A 17,523-nucleotide genomic window follows, 5' to 3' on the forward strand; every position below is an offset into this window, starting at 1 on the left:
ATTTTTTATTTTTTTCAAGTATATGTTGAATCTTTCTTCCTTTTATGTTTTCTGACTTGACTGGTATTAGTCTGCCCATTTTTTAAAAAACTCTTGTCATTACATCTATAGCTCTTTTAAACTGGCTTATCTGGGAAAATCAGTTCAGTTCAGTTCAGTTGCTCAGTCGTGTCTGACTCTTTGTGGAAAATAGTTACATGGAAATGTTGATTACTTTTTCCTGCTCAGTATTACAATATTTAAACTTTCTTGTATTTTTGAAATAGAATTTCAGGACTTTGATATAGACACCTTTCTTCTGTGTTTAAGTGCATTTAAGATGAAGATTGTCATGTTTAAAAAGTATCTTTGCATTCATGGTTTATTGAAAGGTGCTTTTTTGTTAATTTGCTTTTAAATTAGGAGTGAGTATCTAATTTTTATGAAATAACTGTTTTGATGTCCTTTGAGATAAAATTATATTTTTTCTTTTGTTAATGAGATGAATTGTTTGAACATATTTTCTATCTTCAGGCCATTCTTGGATTCTTTAACTCCTATTTGATCATGGCATTTACTTTAATATACTACTGAATTAAATTTGTTAATATTTTATTTTGCATTTATATCTTTATATATATTATCTTTGTTTTTCTTTTTATCTTTTAAGGGTTATTATAAGTTTATTTTTGAAACTTTGAAGTTTTATATAATTTCTTAATTCTCTGGAACAGTTAAGAATCAAAGAGTTAGGCATTTTGACATAATGGTTAAAAACATTTGCTGTGTAGTTAAAATAGTCTTGAATTTCAGTATCAAGTTTGTTACTCTTGCTCTGTGATCTTAAGCTTCATTTTATTTTTTATTTTAAAGACACGATTATTAGTATCATTCTCATAGAATTGTTGTGAGCACTAATAATAATTTGAATGCTTTTCATCTGCCAGCTACTGTTGTATTACTTCATGTATAATTAAATTTAATTAATAGCCACAATTATACTATTATTTTTATTTAGTAAATGAGGAAACTGAGGCAGAGTTTAAAGAACCAAGATTATGAAATTCATGAATAAATTTGAACCTAGACATTCTATGTAGACCCCATTTAAATGATTCAAAAGGGTAGTACAGTAAGCATTGGATAAATTGTGTCAGCTACTGTTCTTGTTGTTTTTGTTATTACCATATTCTATTGAATTTTAGAAGCCACTAATTATAAAGACATTGTTAATTTATGTATAACCAAGAAAGAAAAAAGTTGCCTATGAGGTAATGCTTAAATTGCGAAAATATCTGCCTTTACTGCCATCATTTTCATTCTGTTCACATTGTCATTAAATTTAAGAAACATGTTAAGCCTAGATTTTTTAAAAAATTTTATAAAATATAATGGATTATCTCTGCTTCGTCTAAGATAATGACTTTCCATCTCAACTCTCAGATTTTATGGAAAGATTTAAAAATGTTAATTACAGTTTACTATAAGTTTAAAAAATATGCCTGTTATCCTTGACAGTTGTATTCTTCACAACTATAAGAACAATTATTTAGACTTAACCATTACATTTGCCATTTAGTTTATGGCCTGAATTCCTTTTCTCAAAGATACCTGCCCTAACTCATTTACGGTTTGGCTTAATGATAAATTCTAAGGGAGTAATTTTTCCCTTAGAATTAGTAAGTAATGTACTTTCTGATATGTTGCATTTCAGAAAATGCCTTTCTTCTGTACATGTCAAGGAAAGATAATTTGACTGAATTGAATTTTTATTTAGAATTATTTTTCAAAATTTCATCTTCACTTCATTACCTTCTAGCACTTAGTGGAAAGTTGTTAACAGTCTTAACTTCCTTTCCTTTGTTGGCAGAATGTTGTTTACTTGTTCACATTCACTCCTTCCTCTGATCTGATCTTTGTGAAAAATTTATTTTCTGCACGAATTTTAAGACTCAGGAATTAGGATTTTTTTTATGTATGAGTTTCTGTATGCTTCACTTTCTTCCTTCCCCAAAGGCTGTTGGATGAGACCTTTGGATCTAGAAAATTAGCTGGGGAAATTTTTTTGTTAATGCTTCTACCATCTTTGGTTTTTCCTTCTGAAAGTATATGCATGTTCTGTAGAATTAATTGTCCATGTGTCTTTTTGCTATAACTTATATTTGTTTACCATCTTTTCCCAAGTATAGCAAATTCCTAGGCTAGTATTGAATTTGCAGATTTGGATTCAACACTTTCTGTTGTTCTATTCACTACCTGTCTATCTTAGAACATAGTTTTCTTTGTCTTTCTTGCTCTTGAACTGCTCTTCTTTTCATAAGAGTCTGTTTTGTTTTGGCAATGCAGTAACATCTTGAATCTCACTGATAGTAGGAAATATCTTTTAAAATATTATGTCTTTACTGATTTCTGAATTCTGTTTTATTTTAGTGCTGGGCATTTGGTCTAAATGGCTTTTTTTGAGCTCCCAGAATTTTTTTATTATTTGGTAATTTTTCTTTGATTATTCATATTTTTTAAAATATTCATTTTATAGCAGTGTGTTTCCTTGCTCTGGCTGCTGCAACACAGTTCCACAGAGTGGGTGATTTAAACAACAGCAATTTATTTTCCTAAAGTTCAGGAGAATTGAAGTTCAAGATCAAGATGTTAGAGGGTTTGGTTTCTTCTGAGGCCTTTCTTCTTATTTCATAAGTATCTGCCTTCTAGCTCTGTCCTCACATGGTATTTTCTCTGTGTGTGCATATTCTCTGTGTGTGTGCTTATCTCTTTGTGTGTCCACATTCTTCTCATTACAAGGATAGCAATCATACTGGATTAAGGCATAACCCAGTGACCTCATTTTAACTTACTTGAGTTCAGTTCAGTCACTCGGTCGTGTCCCACTCTTTGCGACCCCATGAATTGCAGCATGCCAGGCCTTGCTGTCCATCATCAACTCCAATCACCTCTTTAAAGATCCTTTCTACAAATGTCACATTCTGAGGTTCTATGGGTTAGGGGTTTGACATATGACTTTGGAAGGGGTACATATTTCAGCCTATGTCATTTAGGATGATTGTATAGGTCTTTCATTCCCCTTTTTAAGTTTTTTCTTTCATTGTACTACATGACAATGTATCATGACACAGTGGCATGTGGAGTACAAGTCATTGAGCCATTTTTAATTTTAAATATCTTGTTGAATTTTTCCTCCTTTCTAGTCAATGGAAGAATTTCAGTTGAAATTAAAAGAAGCTGAAAAAGCTGCATTTACGAAAGAAGATGGTAGACGAGAACGGTGGAAGAAACCAGCATACTCAGATAAAGCACACAGTAGTCAAGAAAGTGGAAAATCAGACTTGGTAAAATATAATAAAAGTTCAAGAGGTGGATATAATACAACGGATATTGCAAACAGTATCACTAAAGATAAGTTTAGTGGTGATGAAAAAGATGGTAGATCTGTGTTTTCAGAAACATATAGAAGAGAACCCAGTCCAAGGAAAAATCAAGAGTTTTCTTCTCATGTAAATTTAAGAGCTAAATTCTTAAGACCCTCTGATGATGAAGAAGTGTCATTTCATAGTAAGGACAGCAATTTTGAACCATGTAGTTCATCTTCAGCAGTAGTCGCTCAAGATTCTGTGCATCGTGGCTTTCGAAAACCCACAGAGAACAGTGAAGAAAGTTTATCATGCTGGAGTCGATTTGGGAGGGGAGACAGGAAACATTCAAATAAAAAACCACTAGAAACCAGTCACAGTATTGACCATGGATACGTTTCAGAAAACGTGAGAGAAAAATCACAGGAGGAAGGCTTGAGAGAGGACTCTGGGACGAAAGAACATCTACAGGATACAAAATCTTCACTTGCCAGGTATTCTGTCATTTGTTTTCTAAACCAATGAATGAATACTAAGGTCCAGAGGATTCAAGATACTGAACTGTACTTTTTAGAGCATTAGTTACTGATTAGGTATGTTATGATTTTTTTTCTTAAATTTGATGTAAGAGATAAGATATGCACCTTTTAACAGTTCAGTAGTTTCATTTTATATATTGTATTTCATTTCAGTTTATTTAACAAAAAGCTGAAAGATGAATTCAGTAGTGAATATTTTCTTAAAACTTGCTTTTTTGCAATCTATATAGTTAAATGACTTTAATAGTTCTTATAAATGGATACGCTACATAAAATATTTTGGTAGATTTTGTTCAGTTCAGTTCAGTCGCTCAGTCATGTTCAACTCTTTGCAACCCCATGGACTGCAGCATGCCAGGCTACCCTGTCCATCACCAACTCCTGGAGTTTACTCAAACTCATGTCCATTGAGTCGGTGATGCCATCCAACCATCTCATCCTTTGTCGTCCCCTCTCCTCCCCACTTCAACTTTTCCCAGCATCAGAGTCTTTTCAAATGAGTCAGTTCTTCACATCAGGTGGCCAAAGTATTAGAGCTTCAGCATCAGTACTTCCAGTGAATATTCAGAACTGAGTTCCTTGAAGATTGACTAGTTTGATCTCCTTGCTGTCCAGGGACTCTCAATAGTCTTCTCTAACACCACAGTTCAAAAGCATCAATTTTTCAGAGCTCAGCTTTCTTTATAGTCCAGCTCTCACATCCATATATGTCTACTGGAAAAAGCATAGCTTTGACTAGGCGGACCTTTGTTGGCAAAGTAATGTCTCTGCTTTTTAATATGTTGTCTAGGTTGGTCAGACTTAGTACTGCCATATTACTTTCAAATGAAATTCATACATATTTAAACACACAGTCATAACTGTCAATATCACATGCCTACTGGAGGTCTGGGAGACTGAAGGAAAATATGCTGCCATAGCCCAAATATGAAGTGAAAAAGATACGTGAAAGATCTTGCAGAGGGAAGCATGAATTTTGGTGGTGGTTTTGCAGAGAAGGAAATCCACTTTGATAGTTGACAGGATTTATAGCTAATGTTAGAGTTTTGAAAGCAAAATATAGTTAAGATAGTGATTGTACATATAATGATTAGAAAAATCAGTAGCACTAACTGCTTTTGTTATTCTTGTCCCTGTAGCACTTGTATATAGGGCTGAGTTATTCAGTCAGGAAACCCAGGTTCAGTGGGTCATTCCTAGGAAACTTGATTTAGCCATAGGGTTGACACTGTTTGAAATAGCCATAAGTAGAAAATGTGTATCCAAAGGATAATAACTAACCTGTACTTGAATGATTGTTAAAATATGTTTTAAAGTACCACCAAATGAATGGGACGCTAAAGGAAAAGATTTTAGGAAGTAATAGAATTGATTGGTGGCAGTAGTAGGTGTAAGCTTTGTGGTTTGGGGTCCTGAGTCTGATAAATCACTTTTGTTAGTTACTTCATCTGAAGCTGCGGATTATAAAGCCTGGTGTGTAGCTTTCAGTAGAAGGGAGGAAGGGAAGCTGGGAAAATCCAGACTGAGTGATGGGAGGCCCAGTCAGATGGGTTCTGGTTCAAATCAGGGCTTCGTTCCTAGGAAATGAAAGGAGAAATTCAGTTATACTGACTGGATAAACATGGCAGGGTTTAGAGAATGTCTGAGGCTATCCACATATATAATTGTCCAGGTTTCATTCCAGGTACTCTGGAAGGTAGACTATCTTCAGTCCCAGTTGCTAGAAACATGTAGAAGTGGGATGAAGCTCTTTATTTCCTGATATCATTAGGATTGGCTTAACAGTTGGGTAATCTGTAGGTATTTCTGTGACTGCTGCTAAGAAGAGCATATAAGCAGTCTCATATTGTTAGTATTCCTTTTGGTTCTATAATTGCTTCATGTTGGTATGTTGTATCTTAAGCTTCTGATAGAAACACTGTAATATGGGCACTCACTAAAAGCTTGTGTTGTGGTCTGAAGACAGTATTCTTTGTTAGCTGTGTTAATTTTGATGTTACAGATACTTTGAAGCTTTCTGTTAATTTCATAGTTGACTGGGAGAGGGAAATTATCCACATATATGTGAAACAAAAAAGAGAATTCCTGAGCATGTAGAGTGGTATAAAGTAAGAAAACAAGAATATGACCTTGAAGAATGCCTGTTTTCAGGGATTGGAAGGATTCAGTGAAGGATTATTAGAAGTTGTCAATTTGTCTGAACATTATCCTGGGTGTATGTTGAATTTTTTGTAAAATGCCAGAATTCTAGGGAGCTTTAAAACCTGTGAATTTTAGAACTAAAAAAAAAAAAATCATAGAACTGATTTTAGAACTAGAAGAAATCATAGACTGTCCCAGGTATTTTCCAGATGCAGAAACTGAGGCAACTGAACTTGTGCCTTGCACAATGTTATATAACTAGGGTTGCCAGATTTAACAAATAAAAATGTTTGGACATGCTTAAACTAAAAAAGTTTTTTAACCTGAAATTAAAATTTTACTGGGTGTCTTGTGTTTTATCTGGCAGCTGTATGTAACACTTGTCCATTTTCCGGGTCTGTGACCTTCGTACAAGAGATAACATATAATTGCAGTCATCTCTTGTTATCACCAGGAAGTTGGTTCCAGGACACTAACAGATACCCAAATCTAGGGATGCTCAAGTACTTTATATAAAGAGGCATAGTATTTTTACATACAACCTACATATGTTCTCCCATATACTTTAAATCATCTATAGATTACTTTTAATACCCAGTACAATGTAAATACTATGTAAATAGTTGTAAATACAGTGTAAATGCTGTGTAAATAGTTGCCAACTCTATGCAGATTAGGTTTTGGTTTTTTAAACTTTCTGAAATGTTTTTCCTAAGTATTTTCAATTCATGGTTGATTGAATGTAAACCCCGTGGATAGGAAAGGGCTGACTGCCGTTTTGCATAAGGGACTTCAGCATCTGGAGATGTTGGGTCTTCAGAGGGCCCTGGGATACACCGGTAGATGCCTCTACTGATCTGAATCTTGTTTCTTTCCAATCAGTGTATCTTAAAGATCTTTCCTTACCAGCCCATATGTATGTGCCTTTTTTTTTCATTGTAAAGTCTCTTTAATATTCTGTTGTAAGCCTTAGAGATAGGCTAATATTTCTCATCAGTTTTGTTTTGTTGGGCTTGGGTAGTTTCTAGTGTGTTGCTCTAAATAATACTGCAGTGAATAGTTTTGTACATTTATTTTTGCATACAAGTTAAATATAGCTGTAAAATAAATTCCAAGGAGTGGAATTGTATTTATATATTTCATTGTACTAACCAATTTACACTCTTACCTGTCATATATGAGAATGACTTTTCTCTTCCTTGCTTGTAGTATTATTGAGGTTTTTAATCTTTGCCATAGGTACATTTAAGGAATAGAAACTTTCATCAATTTGCACGTAAGTATGAGTGAAGTTTGGCCTATTTTTATAAATGTTATTCTAATTTTATTTCATTAGCTACTCATATATTTTTGCCTACTTTTTGAGGGTGTTTTATGAGCATTTTTATAGTTGTCATGTGATATATTTATTTTTTTCTCCTTTTTAGATTTCCTCTTTTCTCTTTTCATCTATTCTTTCTTTTTTTAAAATTTTATTTAATTTATTTATTTGACTTTGCCAGGTCTTAGTTGTGGCATTTGAGATATAGTTCCCTGACCAGGGATTGAACCCCAGCCCCCTGCATTGGGAGTGCAGAGTCTTAGCCCCTGGACCACCAGGGAAGTCCCTTCATTCATTCTTATGGTGATCAATTTATCATTCTTTTCCTTTGTTAATTTTAGGCCCTGAAGTAGCTGGAAAACATCCTCTAACAGTGGTCCATGTGATTAGTAATTTTAAGATTTTTATTCTTAGAAATGTGCTTGTATATAATTCTGTTTTATTGGAAAATATATTAGGTAATATGTTTTCAAAAGTTTGAAACCTAGAGTAGTACACAGAATGAGCAAAACTAATGTGATGTCCTTAATTTAGATTTTATCTATGTTAATATTAGGATCTAACTCATTTTATATAATAGAAAATATTACATAAGGTTAAAAAGGTTAAAAACCTTGGCAGAATTTTCTATGATAGCCTAGGACAAGAGGATACCAAGTTCTGAAGTGTTGAGTATTAGTCATGAGATCCTTGAAATGAAGTGAAGTCAAGTCGCTTAGTCGTGTCTGACTCTTTGCGACCCCATGAACTGTAGCCTACCAGGATCCTCCGTCCATGGGATTTTCCAGGCAAGAGTACTGAGATCCTTAGGGGAGAAAATTTGAGAATAGGTAGTAAGAAAAGAATTAAAGGGATGGGATCTATGAACACTGTCAGCAGGCAGAGAATAATTGCAGTATACTCAAGGTTTCTGAAATGTGGTTGGATTGGAGCTTTTAAAGTTACATTTTCCTCAAAAGTTTGAGCCAGAGTTTGTTGTGGGTGTGTCTGTGTATGTATGTGTGTTGTAAAAAGAGTACATTTAAGTGGGAAAATAGAATTTGCTTTTCAGAAAATAATTTTGAAGAGGGCTTATGAAATATAGCAGTAACCCTGAAAAATGAGAAATGCTTGTACTTTTTTCTTTTTATAGGATAGTTGCAGATGCCATGGTGGTGTTTTTTTGAGAGCATATGCTCACCATTATAAATGCTTAGAGTCTTCCATGATAAATAGAAGAGTCTGTCCCTGCTGTTTGTTGGAGAGCAGTGTCTTTACTGTGTTATTAACGATCATGTATTCTTCAGTCATTGATGCCCAACAGCTTTCATTGTAATGTCTTTATTTGATACCTATTATTGTTCTATTGTGTGTTGAATTATCTGTTAATACTGAAAATGCCAGAGATACTCGGAATTCTTGTGTATTGTCATATTTATCCTGATCTACATTTCAATACTAATAAACAATTATGTTAGAAATTATACCCCCTCCACAACCCCATCAAAACAACAAAAAAAGGAATGTTTGGAGTACAAATTTTACAACCATGAAAGGTGCCTCTTTTAAAGGTCTCTGAGATTTCAGTTACCTTCTTGAAACTTGTGAGTTTTGGTTGGAGTCTGCATACGTTCTTGGATGCTGTCTCTTGATTGATTCTTTGTATACTGAGAAGTGAAGAGAAAATGAAAGTTTCTCAAAAACAGAGAAGAGTCTGATAAGAATGACAAAGATGTGCCTTTGCGTAGGCAATAATAGAAATCTTTGGCAACTTAATCAAGAATATTATCATTGTAAAAGAGGATTTATAAGCCAGATTTCATGGATTAAATTATGACTGTGGGTTATGATATAATAGAGGTAGAAGTATATGTGGGAGACATGGGTTTAACAAAGTGCCTCCCTCACTCCCATATTTTTTAAGGTGCGGATACTTGGATATGTTTATATATTAGTGGAAAAGACAGTATCAGGTTTGAAAGGAGCTAAAAATATAGAATGATGACAGATGGGATAATTCAGCAGGAATTCAAAGTTAGTGTATATGTATGTATGATACAGTGTGCTCATGCAGGTAGGATTATCCTGAGTGCAAATGTTAGAGAAGAGGAAAATGTGGCTGTGGATGTGGGTGATGGGAGACAACTGTAGGAACTGCTTTTGGGGGAGGGAGTGTAGTAGTTGTCGGTCCCTGGCTTGCCCTCAGGGCATGTGGAATCTTCCTGGACCAGGGATCAAACCTGTGTCCCCTGCATTGGCTGTTGATTTCCTAACCACTGAAGCACCAGAGAAGTCTCCAGTTTTTCTTGTAAAGTCTAGTCCCTCTGATATGTGTTCTGCTACTTCTTTTGATTTCCATGCCTTCAGTTTTAGTCTGTATGTGTCTCTGGGTCTGAAGTGGGTCTCCTGAAGACAGGATATATACAGTTCTGGTTTTTCTATCCATCCAGCCAGTCTGTGTCCAGCAAATGGAATCTTCCATTGTTGTACACAAGCTCCAGATTATGCAGGTTCAGTAGTTGCAGTGCATTGGCCCACAGCACGTGGGATCTTAGTTTCCTGAGCAGGGATTGAATCCACATCCCCTGCATTGCAAGGTGTATTCTCAACCACTGGACCACCAGGGAAGTCCCAGCAGCATGCATCTTTAGCTTATCTACCTTCAAGTGATATTATGCCACTCCTGTAGGAACTTTATAGTAGTTTATTTACATTTCTCCCCATCCTGTCCTTTCTGTTAGTGTTTTCATACAGTTTACTTATACTTGTTATGAACTCTTGTTATTATTTTTCTTTAGTTAAAGAAACTTAAGTAATAAGAAACAAGTACATATTTACTCTTGCAGTCATCATTTCTGTTGCTCTTCCTTCCTTTGAGTTGATCCATATTTCAGGCTAGTATAATTTTTCTTCTATCTGAAGGCTTTTCTTTAACATTCTTTCAGCTTTTTATGTCTTCATTTCACCTTTTTTTTCACATTTTTAAAATTTATTTTAATTGGCACATAATTACAATATTGTGGGTTTTGCCATACATCAGTATGAGTCAGCCATAGGTATACATGTGTCCCCTCCTCCTGAACCCCCTGCCCACCTCCCTCCCCACCCGATCCCCCCAGGTTGTCCCAGAGCACCAGCTTTGGGTGCCCTGCTTCATACATCAAACTCGCACTGGTTGTCTCTTTTACATATGGTAATGTATATGTTTCAGTGCTGTTCTCTCAAATCATCCCACCATCTCCTTTTCCCACTGAGTCCACTGTTCTTTATGTCTGTGTCTCATTTGCTGTCCTGTACGTAGGATCATTGGTACCATCTTTCTAGATTCCATATACATGCATTAATATATGGTATTTGTCTTTCTCTTTCTGACTTGCTTCACTCTAAACAGGCTCTAGGTTCATCCACCTCATTAGAACTAACTCAAATGCATTCCTTTTTTATAGCTGAGTAGTATTCCATTGTGTATGTGGACCACTACTTCCTTATCCGTTCATCTGTCGATGGACATCTAGGTTGCTTCCATGTCCTAACTGTTGTAAATAGTGCTACAGTGAACATTAGGGTACATGAATCTGTTCTAATTCTTATTTCCTTGGAGTATTTGCCCAAGAGTGAGATTGCTGGGTTGTATGGAATTTTATTTCTAGTATTTTAAGGAATCTCCATACTCTTCTTCATAGTGGTTGTATGAGTTTGCATCAACAGTGTAACAGTGTTCCCTTTTTGCCACATCCTCTCCAGCATTTATTGTTGTAGAATTTTTGATGATGACCATTCTGACCCATGTGAGATGATGCCTCATTGTGATTTTGATTTGCATTTCTCTAATAATGAGTGATGTTGAGCATCTTTTCTTGTGTTTATTAGCCATCTGTATGTCTTCTCTGGAGAAATGTCTGTTTAGGTCTTTTGCCCACCTTTTGATTAAGTTGTTAATTTTTCTTGTATTGAAACAGTTCTTCATGAACTGTTTGTATATTTTGGAGATTAATCCTTTGTCAGTTGTTTTGTTTGCTATTGTTTTCTACCATTCTGAGGGCTATCTTTTCACCTTGTTTATAGTTTCCTTAGTTGTGCAAATGCTTTTAAGTTTAATTAGATCCCATTTGTTTATTTTCATTTTTATTTCCATTACTCTGAAGTGAAAAAGATACTTTGACTTGATATAGAATTCTAGGTTGACAATTTGAAGTACTTTAAAGATATTGCTACTCTCTTCTTGCTTATGTTGTTTCTGATGAGAAATCTGCTCTTCCTTTTTTTCTCTGTGCATAAATATCTTTTTTTCCTTTCCTATGGCTGCTATAAATTATTCTCTTTGTCATTAGTTTTGAACAGTTTGATTATGGTGTGCCTTGATGTGGTTTTCTTGTTTTGTTTTTGTACTAGGATTCTGTAAGCTCGATTTTTAGTTTTTACTAACTTTAGTAAACTTTGACCTTTGTTTCTTCTGGCTCCCATTTATTTCAGGGACTCCAATAATATGAATAGTAGGCTATTTGTGGTTGTTCTATACATCTCCATTGTTCTTTTCTGTTCTGAAATTCTTTTTTTCTGTGTGCTTCATTTTATATAGAAGTTAGGCATTGGAAACTAGTGTTACAATTTAATTTTTTTCTTTTGCAGTCTAATCTCTGTTAATCCTATTCAGTGTAGTTTTTATTTTGACCATTGTAATTTTCACTTGTAGAATTTAAATTCTAATCTGTTTTATGTCTTAGTTGTCTCTTACTTTTCAACCATGTGGAATAAATTTATATTAACTTTCAACGCCCTTGTCTTCTGTTTGTTAAATCTGTGTCAGTGCTTTGATTGATAGCTTTTTCTCCTAATTAAGGGTTTTACTTTTTTTCTGGTTTGCATGTCTGACATTCTTTAATTAGATACTGCTGCTGCTGCTGCTGCTAAGTCGCTTCAGTCGTGTCCAACTCTGTGCAACCCCATAGGCTCCGCCGTCCCTGGCATTCTCCAGGCAAGAACGCTGGAGTAGGTTGCCATTCCCTTCTCCAGTGTATGGAAGTGAAAGTGAAGTCTGTCAGTCGTGTCCGACTCTTAGCGACCCCATGGACTGCAGCCTACCAGGCTCCTCCGTCCATGGGATTTTCCAGGCAAGACTACCGGAGTGGGGAATTAGATACTAGATATTGAGACTTTTATTTTGTTCCATGGTAGATATTTTTGCATTCATGTAAATGTTCTTGAGTTTTGTTTTGGGAGACAGTTAACTGAATTGGAATCTGGTCCTTTTGATTCCTGTTGATACATGGCAGAAGCCAACACAATATTGTAAAGCAGTTATCCTCCAATTAAAAATAAATTTAAATTAAAAAAGGAGTTTTACTTTTTCAGTTTTAGATATATTTGTATTCCTGAAAGTATTCTTGAATTTTGTTTTGGGACAAGGTTAAATTAATTTAAAACTGGTCCTTTGGACTCTTGCCCTTAATATTTGTTGGGTGGGCCCAGAGCAGCATTTAGTCTAGGGTTTATTTCCCATTCATGAAAAAGGACCTTAATACTCTACCCACTGCTTTCATAATTATGAATTTTTCTAGTCTGCCTATTGGGACCTATTCCTATTACCAGGAATGCTGAATCCTGTTGCTCTAATTCTTTGAGATGTTATTTTCACAACTACAGGTACTTTCTGGTTATTACTCAAGGGGAACTCTCTACACTTTTCTGGAATTCTTTCACTGTGCAGCTCTCCCCTCTTTAGCCGCCTTGTACTCTTAACTATTTCTCTTTCATTAAGGAGTCCTTCATGCTCTGCGTAGGCTCACCCTCCTTGTATTGTAGTCTCAAATCTTTCTTGTGGCAGTAAGGCAAAGTTTCTTAGGAGAGCCAGGATATGCCAGGAATCTGACCTGGGCTGGAAATTTATCTTTCCTTCTTTGAGGCTTGCACACTATAGGTTTGATACGTCATCTTAGCTGTAAATTAGGTTTATGTTGTCTAATTGTGAGTTGTCTTTGCAAAAGAGCATGTGGTCACTTTTTATTCTTCAAATGTAGATAAATGTAACTTTCTGATGATAGTTTCTTGTATTATCAGTAAGTTACCCATTGAATAAGAAGAATTCCTCTAGATATGTAGAATTATGACCTGATTATAGTGTTAATTTTTGTTTCTTTTTTTAGAATGAGTATGGGAATATTCGGAGACAGCAATGGGAATATTAGGGGCTTCCCTGATAGCTCAATTGGTAAAGAATCTGCCTGCAATGTGGAAGACCTGGGTTCATCCCTGGGTTGGGAAGATCCCCTGGAGAAGGGAAAGGCTACCCATTCCAGTATTCTGGCCTGGAGAATTCCATGGTCTGTATAGTCCATGGGGTCCCAAAGATTTGAACACGACTGAGTGACTTTTACTTCACTTCCCAGGAATATTAAGTTATGATGAATATTACTTTTATTATTTTTCTCACTGCTACTAGGTCTTTGGTCAGGTATTATAACTGCCATAGGCCATGATGGCATTGTAACACAGTATCTTTAAGTAGTGATTTTTAGGGAAGCATTGAGGCTTTTAAATTTATTATTTCTGTTTGTGCTGATTGCTTTGTGAAGGCCATTTGAAGTAACATTTGAATCTTGGTGTTGTTATTTACAACAGCTTACATGTTGTTAATATGTACTTATATTTCATATGCTCTTTGTTTGTCCTATTCAAACAGAAGTAGTCCAGGGGATGAGTCTATCCACGTCTTGAGTGTTGATGAGAAGAACAAGTTAGGAGCCAAAATTATCAAGGCAGAGATGATGGGCAATATGGTAAGGCTTATATTTTGTTCTTTTGGAGAATATTACTAAATATTTAACTTCTTACAAGTAATTTTGGCAGTTCCTAAGCTATGGGGATGTAGCATCTTTTGACAATAATGCTGCTTATTCTTTGAAGAGAGTCCTGAGCACTCCTAAGAACAGTATTGTCTACTTCTAAGTAAACTATGTAATTTGTCAAATTTTTGAAATTTATGATTTAGGGAACTAAATGCTTTAAAATTTTCTTTTTAAGTTGGATATTTGCTTTATTCTTTTATTTATAACTTATTGAACATATTTGAGAGAAATACAGAAATGTCAGTGTCTTCCTTTGCTTTTTAGTCATATTTTATTAATAATGTGTTACTTTCTTAAATTCCCTTAGAAATTATAAATTTCCTTTAAAATTGAGCTACTAAAAAGAATGGTTAATTAATTTTTTCAAAATTTTAGGCAACATGTTTGGGCCTGACTGTGTTACATGCTTTGTGTAGCTCACTTAATTCCCATGATAATGTTGTGATTTGAGACTTAACCTGAGAATTGAATAGAAATGAAATTATTTGGTAAGAGTGGCATCTATCTATTTATTATTGTCACATTCCTTTTATACAAATACATGTTACATTGCACATGGCAGAATGGCTAAGTCAGACAGCTTTCTGTGTCTTGAAAAAATTGATTCTCTTGTGGTCATGTGTATGTACACAACTCAAATCCAAATATAAGTCATCTTAAGTAGTCTTCTGTTTTGGTGCACTATCTATGTGACACTCTGAGGTAGAACAAAAAGTGAACAAACCTGATACTTCTATTTTTATCAGTGTGTATCTCTAATAAAAATCATATCTTGCATATGCTGTGCTCTCTCTCTTTGAATCTGATCCTTAATGACACTGAACTTAAGCTCAACCCAGAAATTAGTAAGCGAGACAGACCACCACCAACAGCAAGAAAATAACATTTGTGTTTTGAAAGCACAAATAAATCGGTTAAAATAGTGAAAGGAAGGTAACCATGTTAGGAGATTAATTTATGTTAAAAGAAGTGTTCTGTGTTCATGGAACCACTGCAGTGGAGAAAACTGTCTTTGCTTGTCATAGTATTCTATTCATTTAATTTATTTCATTGTGATTTATTGTTTTATATGTTAGTATTTTTGATAAATTTTTATAGATTTCTTAGAAAAAAATGAAACGCATTCAGTTTCTATCTAAATTACCTATCAACAGTAAATAAGGTGTTATTTTAATACTATGATGGCTTTCTTTTTAGAAATAACTGAAATTCTGAGCATTGGAAGTTTATAGTATCTAAGGAATTATAAAAATTCCCTTCTTAAGGGTATGCATTTCTTTTATCTTCTCTAAACTATATGTCCTTTAATTATTTACTATCAAAATATAAATAATTTCCATAAGTATTTGAGAATTTTGTAACACAGATGAATGCATTAAAAAGTAATGCATTAGACGATGAGCCTGGTAAGTGAATTTAGGTGTTAGCTGCTTGAATGTTTAGGGCTTCCCAGGTGGCTCAGTGGTAAAGAATCCACCTGCCAATGCAAGAGATGCAGCTTTGTTCCCTGATCCGGGATGATCCCCTGAAGAAGAAAATGGTAACCCACTCCAGTATTCTTGCCTGGAGAACCCCATGGACAGAAAGCCTGCCGATCTACAGTCCAGGGGGTCACAGAGTTGGGCATGACTCAATGACTGAACATCATCATCATCATATGAATTTGAAATATTCTACAAATGAATTAAACTATATATCACACCTGTTTTTCTTATCTTTTCTATTTGAAGGAATTAGCTGAACAACTTAAAGCCCAACTTGATAAGGCAAATAAATTCCAAGACACTGTAACACAGATGTCATCAAAAACATCTAGGATAGAGGTAAGTAATAACAGTTTGATTATAGGTAGCCAATTACCTTGTGTAATACTTCTGCTTGGCAGTGGTACTATTTAATGTTAAATGTGTCTGTATCTCTTATTAATGTGTTTGTATATGTTTATGGTTGTTTGCTTGTTTTTAATATTTATTTTCATATGTATTCTCTTATCTTATACCATTGTGTCCTGATGGACAAAAAAGCCTATGTCTAGGGTCAAGGGGGCTTGGTTTTATTCTAGGCTCTGCCATTTACTGACTGACCTTGCACAAGTCAAGCTGGTCATTAACTTCTTTCTGTCCAGAATGAGACACTTGAATTTGGTATCCCTCTCATGTAAAATATTTTGTTCTAGGATTCGTTTGCCTGTCTATTGGTCAATAAAACAGATAAAAAAACATCTGTCTTTGTGGAGTATTATTTGAACAGGAAGAGAGAGATAATAAACTGATAAAGATAATAAACTATACAGCAGTGATAAAGATAATACAGTGATAAAGATAATAAACTGTACAGCATAGTAGAAAGTTACATATCCTAAGCAGGGTAGAGGGAATCTTGAGTGTCAGTTATGCTGTGTGTTTATGTGTGTGTGTCTTGGGATGCACAGGCTAATTCTCATTAGAAAAATGATGATGCAAGGCCTTGAAATAAGTTAAACAGTGATCTCTGTGTATCTGAGTGAAGAGCACTGTGGACATAAGGAACAGAAGATTGGATGTGTGTCCAGTATTTAGACAAAATAGCAAGGAGACCAGTGTTGCTGGAGTGAAATGAGTGAAGGAGAAGAAAGTGGAAGATCTAGATTAGAGAGTCTGTGGGAGGCCAGATCATATTAAGCTTAGAAGTCAAGGAAGTAGGTTTTTATTGTGGGTGAGAAGTAAAACTGTTTCAGATTTTTGAGCAGAAAATGTATTTTGACAGAACCATCCTGGCTTTTTTGTTAAGAGTAGATTTAAGGAGAATAGGGCAAACATGGGGTCTAATTAAGCTTTTGCATTAATACACATAAGAAAGAACAGTGAACTTGACTAAGATAGTAGCTGAAGAGATGTTTGAAGTAATTAGATTTTTTATATGCATAAATGTTTTCCATGTATATTTTGAAGGAGAGCTGACTTGATTATTGTGATGGTTTAGATGAGAGAGGAATATGAATTAGTGTTGAGAATCTTTGTATCTGTAGTCACCAAAGATATTTCCTGTTTTGGCAATGTCTTTGTCTGGTTTTGATTATCAGGGTGATGGTGGCTTTATAGAATGAATTTAGGAGTGTTTCTTCCTCTTCAATCTTTTTGAAGTGTTTGAGAAGGATCACTGTAAGCTCTTACTTGTGTATCTGGCAGAATTTCCCAGTGAAACCATCTGGTCCTGGACTTGTTTTTTGCAAGAAGGATTTTTATTTTTACAGATTTGATTTCAGTTCCAGTGAAATTCGTCAGTCTTTTCCAAATTATCTACTACATTTTTGTTCCGTTTTGGTAGGCTGTTTCTAGAAACTTGTCCAGTTCTTCTAGGTTGTACACTTTGTT

General features: G+C 34.8%; 1 protein-coding gene across 1 annotated transcript in view; it reads left to right on the forward strand.

The window, feature by feature from the left end:
- CWF19L2 (CWF19 like cell cycle control factor 2) overlaps nucleotides 1-17,523 on the forward strand; it is a 148,800-nt gene that overhangs the window by 60,940 nt on the left and 70,337 nt on the right. Inside the window, exons 8-10 of the mRNA XM_052652985.1 lie at nucleotides 3,183-3,838; nucleotides 14,005-14,101; nucleotides 15,901-15,993. Coding sequence (XP_052508945.1) covers nucleotides 3,183-3,838; nucleotides 14,005-14,101; nucleotides 15,901-15,993 — 846 coding nt within the window. The remainder of the gene's footprint in view (nucleotides 1-3,182; nucleotides 3,839-14,004; nucleotides 14,102-15,900; nucleotides 15,994-17,523) is intronic.

This window comes from Budorcas taxicolor, chromosome 15 (assembly GCF_023091745.1).
Source record: "Budorcas taxicolor isolate Tak-1 chromosome 15, Takin1.1, whole genome shotgun sequence".
Classification (NCBI taxonomy): Eukaryota; Metazoa; Chordata; class Mammalia; order Artiodactyla; family Bovidae; genus Budorcas; species Budorcas taxicolor.